At 45.0% G+C, this 13,124-nt stretch overlaps 1 protein-coding gene across 2 annotated transcripts in view; it reads left to right on the top strand.

The window, feature by feature from the left end:
- DOT1L (DOT1 like histone lysine methyltransferase) overlaps positions 1 to 13,124 on the top strand; it is a 229,520-nt gene that overhangs the window by 174,035 nt on the left and 42,361 nt on the right. For both annotated transcript variants that reach the window (XM_068233968.1, XM_068233967.1), the window contains exons 19-20: positions 1,356 to 1,481; positions 3,772 to 4,238. In XM_068233968.1, the coding sequence (XP_068090069.1) occupies positions 1,356 to 1,481; positions 3,772 to 4,238 (593 nt within the window). The remainder of the gene's footprint in view (positions 1 to 1,355; positions 1,482 to 3,771; positions 4,239 to 13,124) is intronic.

The following is a 13,124-nucleotide window of genomic DNA, read 5'->3' as shown; positions in this document are numbered from 1 at the left end:
CATTATGCACAGTAGCACAATCGATAAGTCAGAATTGCTCATTCTGCACTATGCGCTGTTAATGTGTTAAAGTTCCATGCTATGTGCTGTATTCCATATAGTGTGAGCAGGCCCCAAGTTTGAAAAGAAGCCTTAAACATTTCTGCAGCATGTCAGCAGAATATTTTAACCACTTAAGTACCAGCGGTCTCTGGTCCTTAAAGGGAACCTTAACTTACCTGGGGCATCTACCAGCCCCCTGCAGCCATCCTGTGCCCTCACAGTCACTCATGGCTCATCTGGTCCCCCGCTGCCAGCTAGTTTCATTTTTGCCGACTGGGAGTTGGCTGGCCGCCATGAGTACGTTTTTATGCATTCCTGCTGGTGCAGGAAGCTTTTGCAGACATCAACAATTACATTTTTACGCGTTACGGGTGTAATGCGTAAAATTTTAGAGTTAAGGTTCCCTTTAAAGCGGAATATAACCCTGCATTTCAACTTTGCTCTAAAATATTATTTACAGCATATTATATGCAACCAGCATTTTTTTTTTACTAGACCAGCATTGGAAGGGTTACACACAGTTTTAAAGTTCGGTGGAGAGAACTGCAGACGCATCCGAAGCTTAGATAGATACATTTAACTAAACAGAATGTAACAACTGTGGAATGTGACTCACTCTCTCTGACTGTGCAGGAGTTGGAGGACAGCCAAAGAGTGTGTAACATTCCTCACTTGTTACATTCTGTTTAGTTAAATGTATCTATGTAAGCTTCGGATGCGTCTGCAGGTCTCTCCACAGAAATTTAATGCTCTGTGTGTAACCCTTCCAATGCTGGTCTAGTAAAAAAAAAATGCTGGTTGCATATAATATGCTGTAAATAATGTTTTAGAGCAAAGCTGAAATGCAGGGTTATATTCCGCTTTAAGGACCAGAGACCGCTGGTACCAGAAATGGCAGAACACCAACGAATTGCCACAATCGCAGTCCCCACCGCACGCCGGGAACCTGGCCCACCCACTCTGCCGTCTCTGACGGCAGAGTTCCTGTGAGCCGGTCAGGAGCTGCTTTCATTGGCTCCTGACAATGCCTAAAAATGTAAGCCAATGAAAGCGGCTTATGCTGATAGACAGGGTCAGGAGCCAATTAAATTGTCTCCTGACCTGCTCACAAGGCTCTGCCGTTATAGAGACCGCAGAGGGAGTGTGCTGCGGCGGGGAAACTTCGGCGAGATAGTCGGGAGCGAGGAAAGCAGCGAGAACGCGATGCGTCGGGTGGTTAAAATCTACGCCCTGCCAGCCAGGTAGCCACCAAAACAGGGCGTAGAATTTAATTATTGCGGTCCTAAAGTAGTTAATAAGATTCTCTTTTGTAGCTGAAGGCACGTTGTGAAGAACTGAAGCTGGACTGGAACACACTGTCTCTGGAAAATCTGATGAAGGAAAAATTGGCACTGAAGAGCCAGATTTCAGAGAAGCAGAAGCACTGTTTAGAGCTGCAGGTATGAATTATTTTGTGATGCTTGGTTGTTGTTGTTTTTTTGTTTGTTTTTCACCCCTTTTCCTACCAGACTTGTTTGCCACTATTTGTGAACGGACAAATCTAAAAAAGCAGAATATTCTCATAACCCATGTATGAAATATCCTCAACTTTGAACAAAGTAATTAAAATGTATCTATTAATGCAAACATGATGCTTCTTTTGGTGCCTTTTTTTTTTTTTTTTACATAATCAAGGAAACTTGTAAACCATTTCCTCCGGTTTCTCTTGTACGTATGTATATGTGTATGTATATATATATGTATGTATGTATGTATATGTGTGTATGAATGTATATCTCCAATATTAACCACTTCAGCCTCAGGACAGAAGCAATTTTCTCCTGTCAGTGCCTCTCCCATTCATTTGCCAACAACTTTATCACTACTCCTCACACATAAATGATCTATAGCTTGTTTTTGTTTTGCTGCAAATTCAGCTTTCTGTGAGTGATACTTGTGTTCAGTAATTACTTTATTTTCTATGCATTTTATAGGCAAATGCGCGCGCACGCACGCACGCACGCACACACTCACACACACTCACACGCACTCACACTCACACTCACACACACACACACACACACACACACACACACACACACACACACACACACACACTCACACACACTCTCACACACTCTCACACACACTCTCACACACACTCTCACACACACTCTCACACACACTCACACACTCTCACACACACTCTCACACACTCTCACACACTCTCACACACACACACACACACACACTCCAATTCTACCCCCTATAGTTTTAAAATAAGCAGTGCTACTATAAATAAAATCCATCCATTTTATTTGCCCATTAGTCTCGGCAATCACAACATTTAAATTATGTTCTTAGTACAATGTATGGCAACAATATATTTTCGAGGAAATAAAGGTGTCATTTTTTTTTTTTGTGTGTGTGTTTGTGGTGTCCCATCACTTGTAAGCCCTTATGTACTAAATAACAGTAATATACCCTTATGACATACATATTAAAAAAAAAAGTCCCTAAGGCAACCATTTATTGCTTGGTAACTGGGGTGGGGGCTTTAGAAGTGATTTAATTATATAATTTTTTTATTTATTTATTTTTGGAATTAAAAAAAAAATCTTTGCAGTGTAATTTAACTTTTCGCCACCAGCTGGCAAAAGAAACACTCCCTGGTTTACCAGGAAGTGTTTGTTACATTTTTTTTTTTCCACTTTTATTCATGTTCATTCTTATGAATGGATATGGCCCCTGATCGGGGTCATGTCCATTCATTACAGGCACTGCAATTGGTTTGGGGGAGCTTTGCTTCCCTTCCCCAATTGCCGAAATGGAAAACCGCCAGGGTGCGCAGCGCTGCGGCCCCTTGCGCACCGCAGCTTGCAAACTGGATGAGAATACTTGTCCAGTTTGACTTTACCTGTGCCTATCTGGTTGAGAATACTCGTCCAGATAGGCTTAAGTGGTTAAAGTGTACCGACGGTAGATTAAAATAATGTTAGCTACTTGTCTAAGAAGAGGGAAGCCTCTGGATCCACCAATGGCTTACCACTTCCTCCTGGAGACCGCCACTGGCATGGGTGGACCCCGGGAACATATCCCTCTCTTACCCTTTGTCTCCGCCAGCTGGGCAGCCTATGCAGAGTGGGTGCAGGGAGTGCTTTCATATTTACCTGTTCTGGACCCAAGGATCATTTCTTTCCTCCACTGAGTGGCGCTGCAATGCAGATATCCTTTTGTAATGCCCAATCATATGATATGACGTTATCAGGACCCAGAGGATGGCGCCGCTCTTCCACTACACCTCTTCCACCCCCGAGGGGCACTGCAAACCCTGATGCCATCCTCTGGGTCCTAATCACGTCATATCAAGTGATCAGTACCCAGAAGTGATCGCAGTGCAGCTCGGTGGAGGAAGAGGAAATATGAAAGCACTTCCTGTGCCCACTCTGCACTGTCTACATTAGGCAGCCTGTGCCCAGTCGGCTAAGACAGCCGTGCCCAAAGTTATCTGGTGCTAGATAACTCGAGCGGGGCTGTCAAAAAGGTTAAACATGTTCATTTTTATGCGCCTAAACAATCTTAGGAAAACGCTGCAAATGGGGTCCCAGTCTGAGACTGTACATGCTTTGTGGGTATAAACCAGTCAAGGACGTTGAAAAGGAGATTCACCTCATCTGTTTACTTGTGGCTGAAAATTTAAGAGGTTTATGTGTAAAAAATGTTTATTGTTTTGTGTATTTTTATATTTAGATAAGTATTGTGGAGCTAGAAAAATTACAAAGACAGCATGAACTGCTTCAGCTGAAGTCTTCCACTTTACCCGAAGATCCTCCTCCAAGTAATGGCCGCTGTAAGGGCAGTTTTGGTTCTCGATTTTCCACTGATCCATCACAGGCACGCATACCTCCTTCTCAGTCTTCTATTCCTAATGGTCTCAGTCCAGACCTTTCTATCAATGGTCATGCTGCACAGTATGAGCTTTACCATTCTGGGCGCAGTGGTGGAAGTAGGCCATGCTCAAAAGAGAGCACTCCTTCCCATAGTGACCATTCGGACGTTGTTACAAGTACACCAATGCATTCATCTCGTCACAAGGGAGAGCGATCTGCTGGACATTCTCAGCCAGACTACACCCGTTACTCACCTGCCAAAATCGCCATGAGGCGTCATCTGAACCAAGAACCAGCAACTAACTGCAGAGTCGAAGCCAACCATAGGTGATTTTTCCTTGATTTACTATGAAAGATAGTGTTTTTTTTTTTTGTTTGTTTAAAATACATGAGTCTGTTTTACTAATATTCTGTGATAGGATCAGCAACAGGCTAAACAGGTTTCAGAATGTACTGCTGTTCCTGTGTTTAGCAGCCTTTCATAAGTGGCTCAGTTAAACAGAGGTTATAGTAGATTTCTTGCCACTCTGTGCAGATATGTATTGAAACTGATGTTTACTAAATTATCACTGTATTTGTGCAGTGTGACTGCTAACACTTTCACAGTACTGTTAAAGAGTAACTGTCAGGCTGCAGAAGCTAATTTAAACCTCTATTCTCCTGTGTTAAACAGTTTAGAAGGAAGCCCAAAAGCCATTAGTGAAGATAAAAATCTCAGTTACCTTTGATGTGTGCTTATCAGCAAAGCTGTTATAGACCCATAAGGACGCAAGCCGCATACTAAACTGCAAAGCATTCTGGGGCCCTCCTCTCGGCTGCTAATGAGACGTTACAGCAGCTTGTAATCAGTCCAGCGCGTAGCACTGATAAATCTCCGGGCAGAGTACACTGCAGGAGTCAGCTATTGTTCCTAGCCACATGGCTCATTAATATTCACTGCACACTGTGTTGTTCAAGTACGAGCTTATCTGTGATCAGGAAGCAGGCAGGACATGACGACACATTTGACAGAAAAACATGGAGCCTGCCATGAGCTGTCAGGAGCATCTATCTCTGCATATACTATATACAAATTCTGTGAAATCCAAACGTGGACAGTGAAATGCATATGTAATGTAAGTACAGCCAATCTTTAGCTACTGATATATGTGTTTATTTTCTCTGAGACCTTATACCTAACAGCTCCTCTTTAAGTTAAAAAAGGCTTTTCAAAGGATTCATTCAAATTTTGGCAAAGTTTGGGAATTCCATTATTATAGTTTGAGATGTAAGCTTCTGTTGAATTGTTCACCAATTTTGTACATTATATTTGGTTTCTTAGCACCTGTTATAGCAGAATGATGTGGTTGTTAGTCTGCTGCAGTTGATGAGCACAGCATGCGTACTAGCACACATATGTGCTAATCACCAGGGGCAGCAAGTGGGGCACTAATCAGCATGTGATAACCTGGTGTACCATAGACTCTGAACAAGCATGCAGGTCAGGCGTTCTGAGTGATGTTATGCTGGGAATACACCATACAATTTTCTGTAAAGCCTCATTACACGCGTAGATGATGCTGCGGTCCGGCGGCTCGATTAGCTGCCGGATCGCCTCTTCCGCGTGCCCACCGCGTCCCCCGCATACGATTCCCCGCTCATCCCCGCCGGTGCCGCTTATCTTCTGCTCTATTCCCTGCCATTGTCCCCTCGCGGGGAGCGAGCAGGGAATCGGCGGAAGCAAGATCCGTCCTGTTGGATCTTATCAATCGAGCCGCATTAGCGGCCATATCAGTCTGCAGATAGACTGTGCACATGCCGGACTGTCGCTGGAGCGCCCACCCAGCGGGAGGTGACGACGGACCCGTCGTTGCCTGCTGTCCGGCGTGTGTACAGACCTATACACTTGGTCGATTTGCCATCAGATTCGACCAACAGATAGATCCCTCTCTGATCGAATCTGATCAGAGAGGGATCGTATGGCTGCCTTTGCTGCAAACAGATTGTGAATAGATTTCAGCCTGAAACCGATTCACCATCTGCTGAGCTGCCGCATGTATCTACCTCTACCCCCCCCGGCATTCATTACCTGAAGCCTGGTCCCGGGCATCTTCTCCGCATCACGACATCCACGTATAACTTTGTTACTCCAGTAACAGCGAAAGTTCAAATAGAGCGCCCTCTATTTGTACTTCCGCTGTCACTGCAGTGACACAGGAAGTTATACACGGATGCCGTGATGCGGAGAAGATGCCAGCCGGGAGGTGATGCCGGGAGCCAGCTTCAGGTAATGTATACCTGCGTCGATCGTACACCGCTAGCGATGCACTCCCTACCCGCGGGCGATCGGTAATTTCCCGCACGGAGCGATGGACGGGACTGATCTATTTCGGGACGAAATAGATCGAAATTTTGCGTGAACGATGTGACAGCAGATTCAATCCCAGTGATCGAATCTGCTGTCGATCGGCGGGTAATCGGCCTAGTGTATGGCCAGCTAAAGAATCTAAAGCCCCAGCTACACGATACGATTGTGCGATTTGATTACGATTCTATTTACGATCCAATTAAATACGTCATGTCTGATCGGGATTCGATGCAATTCAATTTGCCATTGTTTTGCAATGGCAAATCGAATTGAATCTAATCCCGATCGGACATGTCTGATTTAATCGGATCGTAAATAGAATCGTAATCGAATCGTACAAAGAATCGTATCGTGTAGATTGGGCTTTAAGGTAGCCATACACAGGTCGATTTGCCATCAGATTTGACCAACAGAAAGATCCCTCTCTGAACGAATCTGATCTGTGAGTGATCGTATGGCTGCCTTCACAGCAAACAGATTGTGAATCGATTTCAGCCTGAAACCGATCACAATCTGTGGTGGTGCTGCCGCTGCCTCTCCCCCGGGTGGCGCGTGTCACCACTGTCCGCTGGGAAGTGAAGGCAGCCGGACCGGAACACGGAACCCAGCGGAGAAGAAGACAGCGGTGTCGGCGGGAATACGCGCCGGCCGGAGCAGGTAATGTATTGCCGCTAGCGTCAGTCGTCTGGCATTCGAACACCGATATCAACGCACTCCCGACCCGCCGGCGATCGAGAAAAATCTTCCGCACGGACGCATCGCCGGGAATCGATGGGAACGATTGATTTCGGACAGAAATCGATTGTTCTGTCAGCCTTTGCGCACCGATTTCACAGCAGATTCGATCACAGTGATCGAATCTGCTGTATATCGGCGGGAAAATCGTTAGATGTATGGGCCCCTTAACAGAAAATTGTATGGTGTATTCCCAGCATTAGAATAGCTTTTATCTAGTTATAATACCTTTGTGTGTGAGATCCCAGATAAACAGATAATAGCAAGTACTGGTGCGCGAACACGCTGAAGTGGTGGAGACTTGGGCGCAGCCGGCGCCACCATAGGCCGTAATAGGAATTACGGATATAGCAGGCACAGGGAGTAACTTCAGCGCCGTCAGAAGACAGAGCTGAAGTTGCTTTTAAAAAAATAATTTGGCTTCCAGCAATTGCTGGAAGCTGGATTATTTCATTCCCCCACTATCCATGGCGGCCTGGAGGGGGAATAGTAATTAATACGGCCGGGACTTGTGCGGCAGCAGGATCAGCCATATACCGGCTGTATCCTGCGCCGTTATCTCTTGTACGCCTAGTGCGTTGAGCTTCCAACACAAGCTTTGTTCAGTGACTTGAATTCCAGATAATGTTAAAAAATAAATCCGGCTACAGTGGTGGTTGAAAGTTTAAATTGTGTAATCCTAAGTATTCACTCACTTTTGCCACACACACGTGGTGTTAAATACATTTTTCCAATAAAAACAGGTAGTCCCGACTTACGAACGTCTGACTTACGAACAACCCCACGAAACGAACGGCATGAATTCTTTGTTTCCATGTGAACAAGTCAAAACATTTTTTTTCAAATTGGACTTGTAGTTTTTGAGAATCGATTTAAAAAAAAATTCAAAGAAAAAAATGAATTTAAACTTGTATAAGCAGTTACAGAGGGCAGAGGTGACACAGAGAGGGACACTGGAGGAAACAAGAAGGAAACAAGAGCGCACCTCTGGTACAATAACGTTTTGTATTTTTCTCAATCAATCACGCTGTTACAGGTTACACTTACAGTGTGTAAGAAAACAATGCGCCTGTCAAGCCTGCCGTCTATCCTCTCCGGTGTCCCGCGCTTGGCCAGAGCGGCGGGGTGCGTTGGAAACTGCGTGGGAGTCGGAGGCGGTGGGCGGAGCCAGGACGCGGGGATGCCGTCTGACGTCACAACGTTTCGGCGTAGACCACGCCTTCATCAGGTGACGTCAGCGGCATGAACGGGGATGTTTTATACCCACATGTGTGGGTGGAGGCGGCTGAGGGGCCTCCTATTGGCTGCATGGGGCGTGGTTGTAGTGTGGTTGGAAAACCACGTGTGTAGTACATGGCTGCCTCCTATTGGCTGCCTGGCGTAAACATAAAACTTTATTAGAGATTTTTATTGGAAAACTTTTTAAGAGGCTTTAGAGATTAGTTTAAAAAACGTTTTAAAAAACGTTTGAAGGATATTAAAACAATTACGCTGGGACTCGATTGTTGTCTCCGCATACTAAAATCGAAGAAAATTAGGTGAAATGACATATGGTCACTCACTATGGGGTGGACTCCATCGGGAGGTACAGTTACATCACCAGTGCAATGACAATAATTAAAATTTGAACATTTAAAAGTAAACATAAAAATAAACATAAAAGATTGAGGATTAAGATGCAGGAAGTGGTCCATGTTTTTTGTGGGCTTACTTCGCCAAGCGGGACTGTCTATTGAGGTTAATCTGAGTGAGTTGAACGTCCCGACAAAGTGTGTCTGTCGTGTGTGACGTCAGCACGGCCCATGGGGTGCTTTATAAGCGCGGGGGTCCCGGCTAGATGTGGTCATAACCAAGTCTGGTTAAAAAAGTGGGGCTGTATTATATCCTGTATACACCGTGGGTATTTTAAAAGGTAGGACTGTATTATGTCCTGGATACACCGTGGATATTTTAACCACAGATAGTGAACCAAAGGAATTAGCGACCATTAGGTCGCATGAGTACTAAGCAACGTTGTCTTGAGTGGATGTCAGATGGACACAGAGGGGCTGGATACCAGGAGATTAGTCCTGCCCGGGGATTATAACCAAATAGGACATGGCCACAGGAGGGGAAAGAGGGCTCCCAAAACTGCGGATGCCCATTTTGCTGTTAAAAGAGCAATGGGAGGGGGGATACTTGGGGGACGGGAGAGTGTGGGCGGGAGGGTGGGAATTGAGGGGGGGGGAAAGGAAGGAAGGTGAGGGGATGGAAATGGGGGAAGTGGGGGAGAGGAAAGGGAGGACAATGTCTGTGGGTTCTTCAAATCAGAATCTTCATTGGAGAAAGCTCCGTACTTCGAGTTCTTCGTTCAGTCCTTCGGGTACCAGAGAGTTGAATTTGAAGATCCAGAAAGTTTCTTGTTCACAGAGTTTCTTAAACCGCAGACCTCTGTGTAGAGTGGAAGGGATACTTTCAAGGCCTAAGATCTTGAGGTCACTGGGATCTGACTGGTGATATTTGGTGAAGTGCCTGGGTATACTGTGTTTTTCAGATTTTGCCAGAATGTTGCATTTATGCTCCCCCAGTCTTTTCCTAAGGGGCCTGGTTGTTCTTCCTACGTATAATTTTTTGCAGGGGCAGATTAGCATATATATTACAAACTCAGTGGCACAGTTGATAAAGTGTCTGAGTGGTACAACTCTCCCATCGGGGTGCTCGAATTGCTTCATGCCATGCAGCATAAAGGCACAACGCAGTTTCCAACGCACCCCGCCGCTCTGGCCAAGCGCGGGACACCGGAGAGGATAGACGGCAGGCTTGACAGGCGCATTGTTTTCTTACACACTGTAAGTGTAACCTGTAACAGCGTGATTGATTGAGAAAAATACAAAACGTTATTGTACCAGAGGTGCGCTCTTGTTTCCTTCTTGTTTCCTTTGTTAGAATTGCTGGCACCATCCAGCGTCTGGAGCAGCACCCGCTCAATAACCTCCTCATCATCTACCAAAGACAGCGCAGGGATTGTTTCTTTTGTTGTCTTCTATACTGGTGGAACCTGCAGCACAAGTCCTAGGAAGATGGAGGATCCATTAGAGGCTTTGGAAGAAGCCCTGGAGGGAATCGAAAATTCTAATGATACCAATCAGCCTCTGAAATGGGAGAATTTGAAACTGAGTATCAAGAAACAGCTGAATGAGATCTCTTCGAAGATTTCAGATGGACCAGGAAAGACACTGACACCCTCTCAACCAATACCGCCATCACAAATCCTAAACCACAAAAGAAGATTAGAAGAAATGGTGGATCTGTTCCGACAGCTTGAGGATGCACAGACTTTTGAATGCGCTCAGTGGCTTGATTCATCCTTTCTGTCAGAATATTTAGAACACAAAATAGCACCCAGAGGCATGAGAAACACGAAAAGTTGCGATTTTCTAGAGAAGGACCTCATGGACCTATGGAGTGTAGTAGCTGAACTCTGCACATCACAGTGGATCAAAATAGTGGTCATGCAGAGAGAACGCAACCTGAGGAAAGTTCGTGGGGTTATCCCTCAGATCCAGAAAGATCTCACACCATTTGAAGACCTTAATGAATATGCACATTGGAGTGGCAAGGTGGAGTCCACTGTCCAAAGTTTTGAGAAAGAACAAGTATCACGTAAACTTAAGAAATTTGAAAGGGATAAAAGAGACTACCTACTTGGGAATATACATAGTTGGCCAAAAGAGCAAGTCCCACCCCCTCCCCTCCATAAACCCAGGGGCAGCAATACATTTCAGAACCCAAAAGCAACAGACAAAACTGAGCACGGTACAACAGGGGACTATGAAAATCTACCCCAGTGGAGAGTTACCAAACGCAGCCATCGAAAGAGGGAATATAAGTTCCAGCCCAAGTCTGGAGGACAGAGGAAACAGACACGTCAGACACGGTCAGAAAGGCCGTCTCTCTCCTCTACAAGAAGTCTCTGGCAGAAAAATACAAATTGGACGGCAGCGACACAAAACACTTCTGGAGCCAGGCCAAGAACAAGGGATGAAGCAGTCCCTCGAGCACAGGCCATAGACACAGTGAGGAAACACACATCCCAAAGTGCTCCCAGATACCAAAATAAGGAAAGAAAAGGTCTGACCCCCGAGGAATTCAGGAACCAGGCCTCAATATGTAAATACTTGGATCAAGCATGGGATCACACAATAAGGAACAGGGAATCCAGGGATAAACACACAGCCACCAATAAGCCAGCAGCATTCAATAACCCAGAGGCCATGGCCTCAGGTCTCACCATGACCACCCTAGTAAACCTGGATGAGGCAGTAAGAGACCCAGGGCAAGATAAAAGCCCAGCACCCTCAACTGTAGGTTTTTTATACCACCCCCCCCCCACTCCAGTGGCAACCAAAAGGCCACTCGAAGAAGAAGGGGAGTCAGAGGGGGGAGAAAAGTGCAACACCAAAAAAGGAAGAAGGCTAAACAGCCAGGACTAAACATCTCAACTATCAAGATCTTTAACATCTCCTCATACCAACTATCAGATGGAGATCTCTCCCTTCTCAGACGTGGTCTCAACTTTGCCCCTACAATAAGGCCGAATGCCTTCAACTTATTTAAAGATCTGCATAGGTTTATCAGGTCTTTGACCCTGAAAAGATTTTTTGCTCTAAAGGATAAAAAGAACTCCAAAGGGAGGTCTCCTGATTCTCGCAATTCAATTGCAGTACAAAACGTGCTAACTGAAGACGATGAAGGGACCCTGCTCGATTTGATGGAACTAAGAGAGGAAAATCTTAATGATGTCCATATGGAGATGGATTTGAATTTCCTTGAAGAACCAGTCAGGGAATCTGGGCTTAAACCAAGATCCATCTTCTACCCAACCCAGTCCAAGGGACAATTTATCAACAGCTATTACCATATTGTAATGGATGAATTCCATAAAATATGCAGCTCTAAGAAAGAAAAGAACCAACACAGTAATCTTACCAGAGATGAACAAATAGCCCTTGAAGGCCTGAAAAAGAATAAGGAGATCGTTATTCGTCAAGCCGATAAAAGAGGTAGCATCGTCATACAGGATTTTGCAAAATATCGGGAGGAGGGAAATAGACTATTGGGGGATAAAAACACCTACCTAAGACTATTTACTGATCCAACTCAAAGATATATGAAAGAGCTCCGTGACATTCTAGACAAAGGTTTTGGTCTAGGTATCATAACAGAGGAGGAACAAAGATTTTTAATGCCTTCAAATCCACTGGTACCCTATTTTTATCATATCCCCAAAATCCATAAAAACGAAACTTCACCACCGGGGCGGCCGATTGTGGCCGGAATGGAGGGGATCTTATCTCCAGTATCGGATTAGATTGACCATTTCTTGCAGCCAATCGTCCAGCACACAGAAGCATACACAAGAGACTCGATGCACGTGTTGGAAATCCTAGAAACATATCAGTGGGTAAATAGCTACTCGTGGGCATCTTTGGATGTATGCTCACTATACACCTGCATCCCACATGATAAAGGACTGGAGGCAGTCAGTCACTTCTTGATGGACGAGGGCTTTAATCCACTACAAGCCAAATTTATTCTTGATTTACTCGAGTTTGCTTTAAAACATAATTATTTTACTCACATGAATCAGATCTTTTTACAAACCTGTGGGACTTCGATGGGGGCAGGCTTTGCCCCCAGTTTCGCCAATATATACATGGCCTACTGGGAAAATCGATTCATCTGGTCCAACCATAAGTTTAGAAAGAATTTAATCCTGTATACCCGCTATATTGATGACATCTTAATCATTTGGGAGGGTACAAGAAGCGAGTTTGATGAGTTTGTGAACTATTGCAACGCAAACCCCACCGGCCTTGAGTTCACGTCAGTATTCGACAGAGAAAAACTTGTGTTCCTTGATCTTGAGCTATTCATTGATGATCAACTGCAGATCTGTACCCAAACACACTTTAAACCCACAGCTGGAAATTCATATTTACATGCAGCCAGCTGTCATCATCCCAAATGGATAGCTAATATTCCACGCAGCCAGTTTTGTCGCCTCAGGAGGAATTGTACCAAGGACCAAGATTATAATAGACAAGCAGCACAGCTGGCAGAAAAATTTATAGAGAGAGGATATCCAGAGG

This window comes from Hyperolius riggenbachi, chromosome 1 (assembly GCF_040937935.1).
Source record: "Hyperolius riggenbachi isolate aHypRig1 chromosome 1, aHypRig1.pri, whole genome shotgun sequence".
Lineage (NCBI taxonomy): Eukaryota > Metazoa > Chordata > Amphibia > Anura > Hyperoliidae > Hyperolius > Hyperolius riggenbachi.
Note: the sequence above shows the minus strand (reverse complement) of the source record. Positions and strands in the feature narration are given on the sequence as shown.